Raw genomic sequence first — 17,875 nt, forward strand, 5'->3', positions numbered from 1 at the left:
TGATATATATTATAGATCGAACTCTAAAAATTTAATTAAAATAAAATAAATTATAGGTACTTAATTTAAAATTAAAGAAAACTAGAATGATCTACATATATTTTTTCTTTTTATTTTATAATAAAGAATTATCTAAAGAAGCATTTCCCTCCAAATTTAAAATTACATACTTACCCTTCTAAAGTTCGTAACGTGCGATTCTCGAAGCCGCGCAAAAAACCCCTCACCGCTCTTGCTTTGGTCTTCTCTGCTTGCCTCTCATTCTCCACAATCCAGCCTGCTCTTTTGCTTGCTTCGTCCCCTCCTTTTGAATTTTTATCTGCTTTGTTCCCTCCTTTTATATTCTAAACTTATCGGTTTGCTCGCATTTTGAAAATCGGAGCCGATGGGGCGAGAAAGTCACAAAATGAAGGCATTAAGCCTACTAAGAAGCAGAATCTGTGACCCCAAATTTATATTCAAGCCTTTCCACGATTCTCCGGACAGCAACCACAGGTCTTGCTTCCCCCTTTTTTCTGTTTTCGTTTTCTAGCAGATATTTTATTGCCTTATTTAATTGACTAACGACTAAATTAATATGCTTAGAAATTTGCGCGTTATTGATTTGCAGTAAACTGAAATTCATGATATCAAGTTCCATTACTGAGGCATGCAATAATTCTATTCTGCTTCTTGGTCCCCGCGGCTCTGGGAAATCTGCGGTTTGTTTATAAGTCTTTTGGAGCAAGTTCTGATCAGGGGTTTCTTCATATTGCTTTGCGCTTACAAAGTTAACATCTTAAATATCGCTAGGTTTTGGAGCTCGTTCTTGGAGATTTATTGGTGGAGTATCCAGACATGATTTCAGTGGTAGGGTTGCCCTTGGGTTTCACGTTTTTGAGATATCTGTTGGAATTAAACCAAGCGTATTGTTCTTCACATTGTTCAAGATAGAATGGAGTTATGTTCGTAGTTTGATGACGATAATTGAATCAAACCTTTAATTTCCTTCCGTCAAATTAAAGTTCGCATATGGTGGCCAAAAATGAACTAATGAATAAAGTTCCCTACCTGAGTTATATACGATTTTTCACCAACAGTGGAATAGCACCATTAATATCATTGTGATATAGGGTGTGTTGGTATAATGAATTGGTTTGATAGTTCATCTTTTATAACATTTTTCAATAGCATAGTGAACTGCTCTTAAAATCACCTATTCAAATGCATGGTAATGGCGTATAATTTCATGCTAACTTAGGGTGACATAGCAAAATGCTAGGATAAGTTTAATTGTTGATTCTTTATTGTGGGGCGTAATAATGTTGACAACCATGTGCTGAATAAAAAGGGAATTAGTGGATTTGAAGTAAGTTTGTTCTCATTTTGAATCGCATTTTTTTTGGATTTTGTATTTGTTTGACAGATCAGGTTGAGTGGGCTTTTACATAGTGATGACAACTGTGCATTAAAGGTTAGAGCTTAGAACCTGGCTTTGGATTTGATGCAGTACTAGTTGGAAAATCTCTCTCTCTCTCTCTCTCTCTCTCTCTCAGGAGAGATGAACATTTATTTCTAATTGTTGAGTTTTCATTTTCTTTTTTATTGGTTTTCTTGCCATGGAAAACGGATTCTTTGTTGCTCTCTATTGCTCCATGTTGCTCCTGAGTTCCCCAAAAAAACAAAAAAAAAGCAAACACAAAATCAGATGGCCACTCTTATTGGAGGGCATAGATGGAGTTTGTTCTCTGCTTCTCTTGTAGCAACATAGAATCTGGACCCTGCATGATGAGAATGTTGATGGCATTCATGTTTTGTACTTTTCTTTGCTACCAAAAACCTCAAATCTTGCTATTTTTCTGTTCTTATCTCTGATCTAGTGAGTTCTTATCTATACTTGTAAATGCTCAAAGAAATTGGATGATGATGGACCAAGATAACTTTGGATAACTTATGGATTTGTAGGAGTAGTAATATCTGATTAGACATGTAATAGAATTGAAGATAAAATCCTTTCTATTTGATCCTACGAGGACTTGAATTTGCATACACACACACTCTCTTGAAAACTATTTACTTTGTCATGCACTCCTGAATATAAACAATTCATATATAAATTTGAAAAATTCAATATAATGATGCTTGTGTGTTACTTATTTCTTTAATTTTCCCACATTTTTTATAACCTAAGTTGAATTTGTTTTGACTTGTTGATTTTATTATCACACTGCCCCTTTTTCACTATAATATGTCCCATTTGTTGTTTTGTTGATGATTAATCAGGAAGTAGCTAGGCAGTTATGCATGAAGCATCAACTGAAATTCTCAAAAGCGGTAATAAGGCTAGCCTATACAAGATTTATATGCATTATAAACTATGGAATAGTGATTTCTTGATCTTGATGTAATCCTGTATAGGCGTCATTTGACGACAACTCCCAATTCATGGTAGCCATGCTAAAGTGAGTAGAAACTTTCTTGATCCAAAAAGGGTAAATTGTTTAGCTGTTTGAAACAACTGTTATCTTTGTTTGCCAGGGAGTGCGGATTAGCACATAAAACAATTGTATTTATTCTGGATGAGTTTGACCTGTTTGCCCAGGTAAGAATCCGCCTTTTTGTCTTCAACCATTATTGAAATCCTTCCTGTGTGAGCCGTGAATTTTATTTGGCTTAATTGTGTTCTGTGTGAAATGTTATCTACAATTCCATGTTTAATTTAATGTTTCTAATTATACATTGCCGTTATTCTCATTCTGATGTTGAACAGGGCAAACAGAGGTTGCTTTATAGCTTGCTAGATGCCATGCAATCAGTAACATCACAGGCTGTTGTAATTGGCATTAGTTGCCGGCTGGTTTGTTCATTGCTTTTGCTTCCTTTGTAAATTTCAAGTTGTTCTGAATATCATATTAGTATGTTGTATCCCAATTTCCTTACCTGGTTTGTCAAAGGGGAAAGAGCTCTCTATTTGATTGTTTTTGTTGTGATTTTTGAGTTGTTATTGGACTGAGAATTTTCTAGTTTAATTTGATTGGATATATTTTTTATTTGAATACAATCTATTATAACATGAATTGAGCATATCAATCTGATCCCCCTTACAGGATGCAGACCAGCTGTTGGAAAAAAGAGTACGATCTCGTTTTTCACATAGAAAGTTATTATTCCTTCCACCTTCTATGGAAGACTCAAAGAGGTATATTTCTTTTAATTTCTGTCACGCTGGCTGTTTTGGCTTGTATGATGACTATGAGAATAAATGGCTTGTTCTTTGACCTTTTGTGTGTAGAATTTTGGAGCACATACTGTCTTTACCGATGGATTCAAGCCTTCCACATGATTACGCTGTTGAATTTAATAGAAAGATTCAAGTATCCTTTTCACGTTGAATCTTTCAGCTTGATAGTTTGTTAATTCAGGTAGCATCTTAACATCCATGCCTAGGAAATTGAATGTGTTTGATGACATCATCTCAAAATGTTATGGTTTTCATGAAAAAAAGTTAACTTAATCCCAAAAGTTGAGAATTTTTTTTTTCTGCAGCATTCATATTTTGAAGTGTTTTTGAACGTATGTTTAATTGGTTTTGGTCTGAGAGAAAAGAAAGTAAAATAGCCTAAAAAATAAATTTGTCAAGAAATCATCTGTTCAAAAGATACTAAAGCTGTGGAATTAATCATTGCTCTTCAAGTAACCTGGATCGAGGTTCTCCTTTCTTCTTAATTGATTCTAGTTGTTGATTGGGATAAGGTTTATTTTTGTTGTTACTGCTGCATATAGGTCTTCATTTATAGTGGTGAATCTATGGAATTATTGAGCCTTTAGAATGATAATAATAGTGCCATCGAGAATAAACTGTTTATGCCACTAATCAACTTGGTGTTTGTGTGCCTTTTCTATTGTGCTTGTGAAGACTTAGTAATTGGTTTTGCATGTGTTTCCAGGTGCTTGTGCTCTTATTTTGTCAGTTTGGTTTCACCATTTTTGTTATGAGCTATCGATTTGATTGACAACAGCTAATTTACTTCTGGTATTTAATGTTGTTGATGTGCAGAAAAAATAGCCTTCTTTCAGGAAAAATAAAATAATAACAATACTCTTCCCAATCTCTAACGGAATCCTTGACATTATTTAGGATATATTAGAAGATAGAAGGTTCAAAGAAACCTTCAATAAATATTTGAATTTTGATTCCTCAGTTAAACAGTTACTGAGGTTTCTGTAAGTATTTCTTTACACTTGTCTAAATAACAATGATTTCAAAGCTATCTGTGAATGATAGACGGCCTGACAGACTTACTGAAGTTTGATGCTTTTCCAGATTTTGTGCTGTCTCTTGTATGGATTTACAGACTGGCTTTTTGACATGCGAGAACTTTGAAACTGCATTCTCAAGTATCCTGAGGCAACCCAAACTGGAATGTTTGAAAAGTATGGCAATTATTTTTACTAATTTGCGCAAGCACACATGAAAAGTAAATAATCAACCTTTCTAATCCTCCCCTTTTCTTTTTTGGAGTAATTGATTGCTTTTCATCACTCGACATCTTGGTCAAACAGATTGCTCCATATTAGAACTTTACATCCTGGTTTGCATGAAGAGGTTGGAGGTAAAAGAACAGACCTTGTGCAACTTCAATTCTATAATGAAAGGTCAAACCTTGATAACTAGTGTGTCATTAGTCTACTGTTAATATTACATTATTCACTTAATTTGTGTGTCATACTTTGCAGAGTATAAAATTATACACGATTCCTTCCAGACTTCTGACTATTATGCACGAAATGTCTGCTTAAGGGTGTGTGTTTCTAATAATTTATCTGAGACAATGCGTATATATATTTACAAATGAGTTCATGGTGATGTTTTCTTTTAATTTCATCTCTAAGCTTATTGGGTGGTATTTTGCTTTGTAATGCAGGCATTTGAACATCTTATAAACCGTGAACTGGTATGTTTCACAGACAATAGAGGACACAATTTATCTGTCGAATTCCGTCCTGTAAAGCTTTTAATCTCTCCCGCTGAACTACACCAAGGACTAAAAGCATATCATTCATGCCCTGTAAGTAGCTGACAAAATGAGCCTACCTATTTTTTATGCGCCTTATCTTCTAAACTATTTGGTAGCTTTCTGCTTTATTTTCTTCATCTTTTCTTTATATAAGAATGGCTTTTAGTGAGGGAAAAATGCTTTCAAATTATAGACATTTTATTATTCAACGGTTCTCTTAAAAAAGAAAAAAAAAGTTGGAGAGTGTTTTAACGTGATAACTAACTTCAATGAATTGCACTCAATGATCTTTCTTATTGTAAATACCATTGATTGCGAATCATAACATGCAATACATATGGTGATAGTGATGGGAGAATAACTTTGCTACATTATATTTTTTTTTTTGGCAGGCCATTCTTCATAAGTTAATGGATCGCGAAGGCTAAGACCCTCTGGGGAGATATTGTACGCACTAGGTTTGACCATCTCAGCGTGAAGAAGGTAAATGTCAGTTATGGTATTAGAATTTTTCAGCTGTAGCCGCATTTTCTGCTGAGGAGGGTCCTCTTTAGTTGAATTTTCTTTGCCAAAACTTTTTTGTAATCTGCAGCTGATATATGGCAAAAATTTGATTCATATATTCATATCTTTTAAGCTAGCAAATTCCAAAGTGGTCGAAGATACGTGTTTACCTTGCCGATTAGCATTTAGAAGAATTAACACACCTAGTTATGGATGAGTGCCTTCAAAATTAGCCAGGAAACAGCCTAATTTTTGTTGACAGGAAGGTTGATCTACAATTCATTTACAAAACGAATGTAAAGGATGCATTTAGAAAGAGTTTGTTTATATCCATGCAAGATTTGACAAAGTTTTACATTTCTTGTTAAGAACCTAACACAATCCTCCTCTTTTATCCGAGCTTGGGGTTAGCCATAAATATAGGTGGAGATAAAAAAATTTGGAAAAATTAATCTTGTAGCCTTTCAATTTTTAACTCATTTATAACTCAATTCCTTAATTTTTGATTCGTTTATAATTTGATCCTTATTTTTTAAATTTTTTTAAAAAAATTATCCTTGCTAAATAAGAAGGATAAAAAGAATGTTCATATCTTATTTTAAAATACCCCCTGTTCTTTGATGTGGGATCTAAATTAACATGAAAAGAAACAAAAAGAACTAATAAAAGTTGAGGTATTGAGTCATATTTGATTTAAAAGTTAAGAAATTGAGTTGCAAGTAAATTAAAAGTTGAAAAATTAAAAGATTATTTCTCTTATTTTTTCTTAAAAGTTGAAAAATTAAGAAATTTTTTCTAGGCACAAAATGAGAAGAAATGCATTGTATTTAAGATTTATTTCTCTTATTGCATTCATACGAAGGGCTAATAATAATAACAACAGAGATGACACTGGATTTAGACACGATTATTCTAGAAAATGTTTTAAGAATATAATAATATCTTAGCTAATTACAATTGGGTAAAATGATAATGAGTTTGATGCTTAGATTTTGAGTTCAACTTTTGTAAACAAGGGAAAAAAAATCATGTTTAGAGAACTTTCCCCTAATTGGGGCTGCATGAATTTGAATTAGTTGGTGTTAGTTGATAGTCAAATTTATGTTCTAATCTTTCCTTTTTATATTTTAACACAACCTTATCTTAATTTAAACCGTTAGTATTATTTTATTATTTATTCACATATAATTTACATACGGTCATTTAATTACAGTTCCCCTTTTATTGGTTACTTTTATTTTTATAACTTTTCCTGTTCAGTAAATGATTTCCGCAAGTTAGTAGAGCCTTTTTTTTAAAAAAAAAAAAGAATATCAATCAAGGCAAGAGTAAAATATATTATAATAGAATGAAATTTAAAAATGTTTTAAAATAAAAATGTATTTTTTGTGTCACATAATTACATATTATATTTTATATGAATTACAAGAACTTTTATGGGAAATTGGTGAAAATGACCATGTTGGAAGCAAAATTGGTCCCAAGGACCAAATTTTGTTGAAGGATCAAAGTTAATTTTTTATTCATTAAACCATTTCATGTTCTGATTGAAATGCCCTTGCTAGAAACTAAAAATTTTGAAAAAAAAATTACACTCTCTTCTTCCTTTCTTCGCTCGATTTGAACGGGAGAAGATGGTGAGGGTTGCTTCCTACAGACAATCAACAACGGTGTGAGGTGTGAGCGAGTTTTAGGCGATGAGCACAAAGAAAGACAAGTTCATCTCTTCGCACAATGCCCTAATCAAATGGCTTGTGATCAATGAGTCTTCAGCGATGAGTCTCAAACTCTTTCAAAGTAGTGGTGGCCTAAGCAACAATGACTAGATATGTATTGTGTTTGAAAGCTTCCATTTTGGTCGAGCGAGTATTGTTCTGTTTTCCTCTTCTTCTAAGTTGCTCCCCCTGTTCTTTATGTTGTCTAAGCTTATTCAAAAATTTGCAAATGAGATTGACCATGAACTTCCAATTGCCCAAACCTGGTAATCTCTAAGATTTTCATGTAAATTAATCCATGAAAAAGTTGGGTGTGTGAAAATTACATCTTATTTGTACTGAATTTCATGTAAAATGAATGCACCTTCCAATGCCCCTACCTACATTCCATGTTAGCCATTATGTGATACCATGTAAAATAATGTGTGATCATGCTAACATGCCTATAGGACAATCACATGCTTATGATCATGCTAACACACACAGAACACACATGATTGCATTGTGATTGAATTATCTTCAGTGTCAAGTAATACCTGGCCCTATCTTATACAATTATCTAGGACTTGTACTCTATACATTGGGCATTGGCAGCCATGGTTAAAGGAAGGGATGCATGTCATTCAAGGTTCAGGGGATTGCACATTTATGCACATGAGTTGAAAAATAAAGGCAAGGTGAAAGGTCTAAAAAATGTTGTAGATGAAGCAAGAAAGGACTGAAAAAATCTATCTGAAGAAGACAGGAAACAATTTAACAAAATGGCCAACGATGAAAGGCGTCATGAACCATGCATGTCTTCATCTAATGAAGCATTAAAAGAGAAATTGCTTACATATTACTCGCTTAAGCAAGTTATCAAAGTGGTTCAACATGTTAAGCAAAGTGAAAGTCTCATGGTGAGGGCCAACGCAATTGGTTTTGGAAAGCTCCTTGACATCAAGTGCACCTAAATAAACCATGCTCTATACAAAAGTTAGATGAGAGCAATTGACCTAGAAGTAAGGACGCTATCAATAAGGCAAATTGAGCGACAAGTTGATGCCAATTGCGTGCACACACTTATGGGCCTACCAAAAGGAGGGGAGGTGGTTGAAGAAGTTGGTGAGCTATATAATGAGTTGAAAGGGAAGTATGTTGGGTGCAAATTTTCAGACATTAAAAGCATAATCATTAAAGGTGAAGAAGATTCGTTTAAGGTATTGCTTATTTTGTACATATTGAGTACGCTTTTGTGTCCTCTTATAAGAGGAGAAGTGACTTCATGGTTGGTTAAGATCATCTCTTACAGGAAAACAGCTTTGACTTCCTACAATTGAAGTGGATTTGTTGTTAACGAGTTAAATGAGGGAAGTCGAGCAATATAAGAAGGCTGCAATTAATAGTAAGAAAAAATCATACATTGGCGGCTGCCTCTGTTTCTTAATGGTAAGTAGCATTATTTGATTGTTTTTACATGTTGATTAACTTGTGTATGTGATAATGTTTTCGCCTTGTGATTTTAGATTATATTTGTTTAAAATTTTTCCTTAGATGGTAGCAAGGTTGCCAAGTCAAGTAATGCTTTACTCTATTAGGACAATGGGAAGATAAAGCAAGCTATCATGAGGGAGAGGAAGAGTGTCTAAGGGATCGTATATTCAAGTTCTGCATTAAAAGTGGAACGCACAAGACCCACAATGCTTAGAATGATCAAGGCACCCACAAAATCTACCCCACAAGTGTCACCCATAGAACATGGGCAGCAAAAAGACAACCAAGCCAATGATCCTTCACACCCTACATTTAATTATCTGATATTTTAAGTTGAGTATTGTAGTTGATATGTCATTTTCATTTATATTCCATGGCCTTATTTGTGCCTTTTATGCAAAAAAATGTCTCATATATATAGCCGAATAATGGAATCACTCGATGATGCTATTGCCAAGAGGATGTTGCAACTACAATTGGAGTTAGGGAAGGGTGTTGGTCTAGCCATTGATAAATCAAATGAAGAAGATATTGTCCAGTTTATGCTGGAGGTTAAGCTACAAAAGATGAAATATAAATGTAAGGAGGTGTCAATGGGAGCTAGGGCAAGCAATGTGCTCGATAAAGATGACCTTAGTGAAGGGAGTGATATGCATGGGGTGAATGCGGAAAGCAAGGACCCAAGTGAAATTGAGGCTGGTGCTAAAGTGAGCCCCATTACTATTGACTCTAGGGAAACTCATGATGTTGTCGCACATAGATTACAGTTAGTAATAGTGGAGCCTCCTCACTTAGGTGTGCTAGAAGAGGAGGATGCTTTCCACAAACAAATTTATGGCGAGACCCCCATGACTGCCTTTTCAATTCCAAGAAGGTCCTTTAGGAGTATAAAGTCTTCATGTTTCTTGCTTTCACCCTTCTTCTCAAATGCACAGCCACCTTTAGAACAAGAGAGGTTATACTTCATTTACAATTGGAAGCCCAAATCTGGACATAAGGTGGAAATTGTTTGCCAAGGAGATGGGCTGTACCTGACCTAAAAAGAAATGTATTGTTTTTCCCCTAGATAATGGATAAGTTTAAATATGATGTACTTCGGTGAATCCATTATCTTTGTTCATGATATGTAAATCTGTCATTGTGTGATTGGTTGTGGGTGATGTTGGTTAATAGTAAGATGCTAAATTCTGAGCAGATTCATGATAGGCCTCTGAGGTGCCTCATTTTAGATCCTTCATTGACGGTGAGTGCTTACCATGTAACTTGCTTCTTAATTTTTTACAATTTATAGAATACTAGTAAGTAAACATATCATTGTATATGCTAGCAGGGAGGCATGCTATGGAATGTGAAGTAATAGAGGTTGAAAAACCACATAAGATTGATTGCCTCTAATTGATCCCGATATGATTTATCATCTCGTGAGATCATTTTTGTACCTGCGTGTAAAGATGATCATTGGTTCAGTTATCCTTTCATGAAGAAAGGCAAGACCTTATACCTTTTGAATTCAATGCTCCCTATCATCAATGGTTTAGTAGGACAACATTTGATCTAAGGAAGGATGGATCAAGGGAGACAAGTGGTATTGCACTTATGGCAACCTTCTCATATTACTTTACTTTTGACGTACACTTCACACTTTTAGCTCAATATAATTGTTATACTTGTTTCATTTTTACAAGCTTCACATTTTGCAAGAGTTATTCCATACTTATTGCTAGACAAATTTTTGCATATTCCTTTCATTGACTTTAAAATTGTGAGGGTTTCACAATAGAAGAACACGTTAAGTATTTTAGCGAATCACATGTTCACGTTCATGTCATTTGTATTGTTGAATTTTACAGATGATGACGTATTTCCTATTTTGAGCAGATATGATTTTGGTATGTTATTCATATGTTGGCTTCAAGGATAGGATAATAGCCCTATTTTAGAGTGCACTAACAGACTTGAATTACTAGCAGTATGTTGCATTACCCATTTATAATAATTTGACGGCTTGGAGCATTGACTTATATTACATATTCCTTACTTCATATATGGTTGAAATGGTTTGGTGGCTGTTAACCCATTAGTGGAACAACAAGCAAGACAAAGTCATGAAGGAATTGGAATGTGATAGAGATGTAAGAGGAAAGAAAGCTAGGAAAAGAATGTAGTTTTTATTGTACAGATGTTATTATAGATTATTTAATGTACAGATGTTATTATAGATTATTTGGTGTATAGATTTTATGTATGTACATTAGCATTCTCATGTTTGTGATGTCAAATGTGGATACAATTTTGTTTCCAATATGACTCTTTAAAAATTCTACCCTCATAGGGACTAATTCCATGTAATTTTAACTATCAATGACCCTAATTTTCATGTAAAACACTACAGATTACATGTAAAATAATATGAGAAAAAACTTACAAGCATGCATGAGGAAGAGTTTATATTGATTTACATGAAAACCACCGCATTTTACATGTAAATCACTATAGAGATAACATGCACGAGCATGCTTGGTAAGAAATCTACATGTAACCCCTATCTAATTACATGTAAATGAAATGCATAAAGAGCACCCCCTGACAGTGTCCCAAAATTATATGAAAACCACTGCTTCTTACATGTAAATCATTATAGGGATAAAATGCATGAGCATGCCTAGTGAGCAATTTACATGTAATCCCTAGCGGATAACATGTAAATGAAATAAACAAAGAGCACCCCCTAGTCCTAAAATTACATGAAACCTACCACATTTTACATGTAAATCACTATAAGGATAAAATGTGTAAGCATGCATGGTGAGCAATTTATATGTAATCCCTAGTGGATTACATGAAAATGAAATGCCTAAGAAGCACCCCTTGGTAGTGTCTCAAAATTACATGAAAACTACTGCATTTTGCATGTAAATCACTGTGGGGATAAAATGCGCGATCATGCCTAGTGAGCAATTTATATGTAATCCCTATCTAATTATATGTAAATGAAATGCGCAAAGAGTACCCCCTGATAGTGTCCTAAAATTATATGAAAACCACCGCATTTTACATGTAAATCATTATAGGGATAAAATGTTCGAGCATGCCTAGTAAGCAATTTGCATGTAATCCCTTAGGGATTACATGTAAATAAAACGCACAAAGAGTACCCCTTGACAATTTCCCATAATTACATAAAAATAGATAAGGATTACATGTAAATTAATGATACAGAGAGGACATGGTTGTGGATGCCCTAAAATTACATGAAAACAACTTCTGATTACATGTAAAACAATAAAGCCAGAACCCTTGTACCCATGCCAAAAGGATTGCACCATAAGCAAGATGGCTTGCACCTTTAGCCAGAACACTTACACCTAAGCCAAAATATTACATCCTAAGCCAAATGACTTATACCTTAAGCTAGAAGGCTTACATCTTAAGATAGAAGGCTTGCACTAAGAACATAATTACATAAAAATGCTTTAGGTTTACATGTAAATTAATGTTCCCATCACACTACATATAACACTTGTACCTAAAGCTAAAAGGCTTGCACCTAAACCAGATGACTTACACCTTAAACTAGAAGGCTTGCACCTTAAGGTAGAAGGCTTGCACTAAGAATTAATTACATGAAAATGTTTTAAGTTTACATATAAATCAATGTTCCAATCACACTACATATAACACTTACACCCAAAGCCAGAAGGCTTACACCCAAGCTAGATGACTTGCACCTTAAGGCAGAAGGCTTGCACACAAGCCAGAACCTTTTCACCCAAGCTAGAATCATTATACCCTAAGCTAGAAGGCTAGTACCCAAGCCATAAGGCTTACACCAAGAACATAATTGCATAAAAATGCTTTAAGTTTACATATAAATCAATGTTTCAGTCACACTATATATAACACTTACAGCCAAAGCCAAAAGGCTTGCACCTTTAGCTAGAACACTTACACTTAAGCTAGAAGGCTTGTACCCAAGCCAAAATCCTTGCATTCTAAGTTAAAAGGCTTGCACCCAAGCATAAAGCTTGCACTAAGAGTATAATTGCATGAAAAAGTTTTAGTTTTACATGCAAATCAACGTTCCAATCACACTACATATAACACCTGCACCCAAAGCCAAAAGGCTTGCACCCTTAGTCAGAATACTTGCACCTAAGCCAGAACCCTTGTACCCTAAGTCAGAAGGCTTGCACCCAAGCTATAAAGCCTGTACTAAGAGCATAATTACATGAAAATACTTTAGGTTTACATATAAATCAATATTCTAATCACACTACATATAACACTTGCACTCAAAGCCAGAAGGCTTGTACTTTTAGCCAGAACACTTACACTCAAGCTAGAACCCTTGCATTCTAAGCTAGAAGGTTTGTACCTAAAGCCAAAAAGCTTGCACTCCAACTAGAAGACTTGCACCAAGAGCATAGTTACATGTAAAAGCCTTAGGTTTACATGTAAATCTATGTTGCAATCACACAACACATAACACATGCACCCTAAGCTAAATGACTTGCACCCTTAGCCAAAACACTTGAACCTTAAGCAAGAAGACTTGCACCAAGAGCATAATTACATGAAAATGCTTTAGCCTTACATGTAAATTAATGTTCCAATCACACTACATATAACACTTGGACCCAAAGCCAGAAGGCTTGCACCCAAACTAGAACCTTTGTACCCTAAGCTAAAAGACTTGCATCTATGACAAAACCCTTGCACCCTAAGCCACATGGCTTGAACCTATGCACCCATGATTTAACCTAGCAGCTCACTATAAAATTTTCCCACCAAATCAATCATCAAGCACTAAGCACTCCACTAACAACATGACTCCCATTTGTCCTCTTTCTTTATAGTCATACCAAGTAAAAAGCTTTACTTTATCATGTTTAAATCCTTCAGATGCATCTATATTAGGTTTTTCTACCTCCCTCGTACTTGAAATTTCCATGTCATTTTCACCCGTGCTCATCGTATTAAAAAAGAAAGCAAGTATTAGTCTCTACAATTTACAATTTATTATTGTGAAAACCCTATTTCACTTAGACCTTGTTATAATCCCTTTACGATGGTGCTCATGATTATACAGAGTCGAACATTAGGAAGATTTGTGAAAAACACCAGGTTAGAAAGGTAGAAATGCAAGGCACATGTATTTAATTGATTATGTTTACATATTGTTAGACTAATTTGAACACAAGGGGATTGATGATAGCATTGGGAAAAATTGTGAAAAAATACCGGTTTAGAAAGGTAGGATTGAGATGCATAGGTATTCAATTGATGATGTTTGCATATTGTTATGCACTTTCATAATTCAAACAATTATCAAGGCTAATGACATGCTTTCACATTCAAAAGTTAAATCATACAAGCCAATTTGCACATTTCACATTCCACATTCAATTAAAAAACAACTACCCAAAGTAGGGTTTTTTTAATTATCTCAAACTTTTGAAATGTCAAAAGTTTACTCCCTCAATATTATAACTTCCAAGCTTGAATTCCCAAGCCACAATGGTGCCCAATTGCTCAATCTACAGTCAATCAATTCTTACTCATCAATATTATTAAATACACATTTTCAACTCTCATTTTCTACTTCTACAACACCCAACATCTTTAATTTTTACCTTTAGGCTGATTCATTAGATTCATTAGATTCATCAATGAACCATTAAACTCCTATTAATGATATTGCAACTCTTCCAACAACTATCATTAATACCAAATTTTGGATATTTATAAGATCCACTAACTAAAGGTATCAAAACTCATTATTTTTAGGGTTATATACTCAAATCTAATCCTATTAACTCCATTTGAGTCAATGAATTAGGATCCATAATCTTTATGGATCAAAAATTATCTTCCATTATCAAATCCTAATAAAAAACTTCATAAATGTGGAAGAGAAAGAGGGGGAAGGAATTTAGGGCACTTACCTCAAGTGATTTATAGCACCAAAGTACTCTCAACACTTTCTAAGTATGAACCCTAATAGAGCATAAATCATCCTCTTCATTTTCCTTTTCTCTTCTTTCTATTTTTTTGCTTGAGTTCACAATTTAAGTCTATAAAAAATGGGTTGTGCGTTATGACGTGTGGCACAGAAAGGCTCTTTTACTTCAGTAATCATTTGTGTGTCATGACAAATGTGCTGCGCGCCATGACATATGGCACAGAAACATTTTCTTCGTGTTTTCTCCTCTTTTCGATACCCAGGTGGCTCAACTTCACTTTAAACTCATAATTAGGGCTAAAAATACAACCAAATCCAATATTAGACCTCCCTGGCCATGTGCCACATCAAATCACTCAAATACTACAATTAAACTTAATTAATTTCTCAATAATTCAAGGGTTAAGATTTAGGATGTTGCATACTTTAAGCAAGAATCCTTGCACCCAAACCATAACCCTTGCACCCTAAGCCAAAATGCTTACATCCTCTAATTCTAGCATCCCAAATCAAAACTATATCATGAGGAGTAAGAAAAATATCATACCCATGTTAAACTAAATCCTACCCTATACAAAAAATAAATAAAGAAACACTCACAATAAGTTCTCTCTTTTTAAGTATTATACATTGTATAGCAAGTCATGTTAACATATTAAAGATGTGGAATCAATAATATAACATGGAGAATAACTAAATTGTTTTGAAAAAACAAGTAAATCTGAAGAGTAATAATAAACAACAATAATTTTAATGAAAGAACATTAATTACATTAGGTTTGGTTTATCTTTTTGTTAAGTACAATTAAAATGATAAATAAAGACTATACAGCACCTCATATCCAAAAATATACCATAGGGGCTTAAGAACAACATTATGCCCATAATAAACTAATTTTATCCTCTATAAAGAAAAAAAAACAAATAAGGGGGATGGTTATAAATACATTTCAAAGTACAATAACAATTCCATTCAATCTTCCAAGCAAACCTCTTGATCAACATTTTCTTGTAGCTCGCTCGAGTTAAGATATGTATAAGTTGAATTTGCAAGAGCTTTTTGACTTAAACTTATTTTTCTCATCTTCATAAGAAATCTTATGCTTCAATACGTCTAAAACATTATGCCTAAAATAGAAATTAGTAGCCATCATAAGTGGGTTGTTCATGCCATGCTACGTTCAAGTATAAGATATTTATCCAAAATGGAACAGGTTCAATAGTATCACCAATTCCTAAACTTATCACTTTTGCGTCGAGGTACTTCTGCAAGGGTATAGCCCTTCTTCTAGCAATCTACTCTTTGCAATAAAATGGTAAAATGAATGTTAGCATAAAGGATACTGTAAAGTAATGCAATGTCAAACACTGTAATAAAAAAAATTCAAAATTTGAGGAGGGGAAATAAATAAAAATTGCTCATTACATCATCTTAATTAGATTAAACAAAAGATAAAGATGTTGAATATTGCCTTTATTGCATTCCTTTATAGGTTTTTAAGACATGCAAATTTTCAAATTTAAACACCTCATTCTGAAGCATATATTATAAGAAAACATCTCATTTCTACTATTTTTAGCCCTATATCAATCAATTACAATAATTATTCAAATATAACATGTAAGGAGTAAGACAAGTAAAGGTATCATTTTGATTATCACTTGAATGACAATTGAAAATGAAATTAGATCATTATTAGTTGAGATTGAAAGAAAACATCAATCAATGCAAATGTTTACATGTGCTTTCTCTCTCTTTTAATTTTATGAAAACTAGGACTAGACCACTAAATAACTTCAACATTTGAACTACCAAGCAAAAACAAGAAAATTATGATATAGATATCAGTTCATATATAAGATTGGAAATCATTTACCAAAGAGAACATAAAATGGGCAAATGAATGCCAAAAACAATAGATAGTAAAAACTCTACCGATTGCACTATGATAATAGTTAACCAAATCTAAGGTGCTAGAGCAATAGAACAAGACTAGAACCAGAAAGTTTCAAATGGCATTACAAACCTCTGGAAAGAGATAAAGAGCTTGAAGTTTCACTAGATTATCATTGCAGGAAACTTTTGTCTTGTAAGCTTCAAAGGAGGATAAATTCTCAATTTTTTTAATTGTGGCACATTCTTTTTCATATGCAATGTCATGCAAACATAAATTAGTAAATGTTCACATATTGTAAACATTAGTTTGGAAGGTTGTCTAGAGTTTTTAAGTGCAGAAAATAAGTTATAGAATGGACAACTATATAAAATCATGTTTAAAATTCTAGGATCCATGGTTCAAAATTAATTGCATCGTTAGATGGAATTCATCAATTGATTGGTCATATTCAATGGGTCATTACTACAGCTTATTTAACAGAGTGGATATAATCATTCTCAAATCTTCTTCCAACAGTATTGAAATTTTCTCATTAACACCAAAGATAAATGTGTCAAAAGTATATCCTTTTTAGTTCACCAAAATGCACAAGTAGACCTAACATGAACTTCTTGGTTTCATAAACAGCTCTTCAAAGATTATAAAGTTTGCAATGACTCTTCCAATACATATTCTACTAATAGCAAAAGCCTATTTCAGTACAGAAACTAACTCCAAATAAGTAAAGTCACTATCATTGTAATTTGTACAATGTTGAAAAAGTAATTTAGAGATTATTGAACAACAAGGTTATCATTGAAAATCATTGAACTTTGAAACTTTCTCTTATTTGCTTATCCATCAGCAACAAATAATGGGCTCACAACTACTAGTATATAGAACAATTTAGAAACAATTACTTGGTAATTTATAAAGAAAACTTTACTCAATGAACTTGACTACTTTTAAAGTCAATGAGCAGGCTATCAAGTAAACGAGAGTTTAATGGAAAAATCTTCACACCACCGACCTCCACCCCAGTATTGCCTGACAATAATAATACAGAAAGCAAGAATAGGATCGAATTTGAGATGAAACGAATACCTTGGGTTGAAGTTTAAGGGAGATAAGAAAGTGGAGGGGGATGAAGAGATTGAGATCATCAAATTGTGGGAGACCATGGAAGACATCTTCAAGTGAGATAATGGTGATTAGCTATTTCGTCCAGAACTAGAAGTGAAGATGGGCGGAGTCACCTGTAGGTGAAGAAGGCCTTAAAAGCGGGTATAGCATGTTTGCAAAAGTTGTAAAGTTAAACACATATAAACATGAGAGCAATTATTAGGC

At 33.7% G+C, this 17,875-nt stretch overlaps 1 protein-coding gene across 2 annotated transcripts; it reads left to right on the plus strand.

Moving 5' to 3' along the window:
- Nucleotides 1-208: 208 nt before the first annotated feature.
- Nucleotides 209-5,642, plus strand: LOC129311977 (origin of replication complex subunit 4). Of its 2 annotated transcripts, XM_054954507.1 has the most exons (16): nt 209-495; nt 611-701; nt 793-849; nt 1,406-1,453; nt 2,263-2,313; nt 2,398-2,441; nt 2,518-2,581; nt 2,750-2,836; nt 3,087-3,178; nt 3,272-3,353; nt 4,118-4,203; nt 4,304-4,413; nt 4,543-4,635; nt 4,717-4,781; nt 4,905-5,048; nt 5,390-5,642. In XM_054954507.1, the coding sequence occupies exons 1-16, from the start codon at nt 386-388 to the stop codon at nt 5,423-5,425; spliced, it is 1,260 nt and encodes a 419-aa protein (XP_054810482.1). In that variant the 5' UTR covers nt 209-385; the 3' UTR covers nt 5,426-5,642. The 2 variants fall into 2 exon arrangements, with proteins under 2 accessions (XP_054810482.1, XP_054810483.1); XM_054954508.1 differs by lacking the exon at nt 5,390-5,642 and having other exon boundaries at nt 4,543-4,592; nt 4,905-5,045.
- Nucleotides 5,643-17,875: the final 12,233 nt, after the last annotated feature.

This window comes from Prosopis cineraria, unplaced genomic scaffold (assembly GCF_029017545.1).
Source record: "Prosopis cineraria cultivar Desert tree isolate PC_DT_omini unplaced genomic scaffold, ASM2901754v1 PC5, whole genome shotgun sequence".
NCBI lineage: Eukaryota > Viridiplantae > Streptophyta > Magnoliopsida > Fabales > Fabaceae > Prosopis > Prosopis cineraria.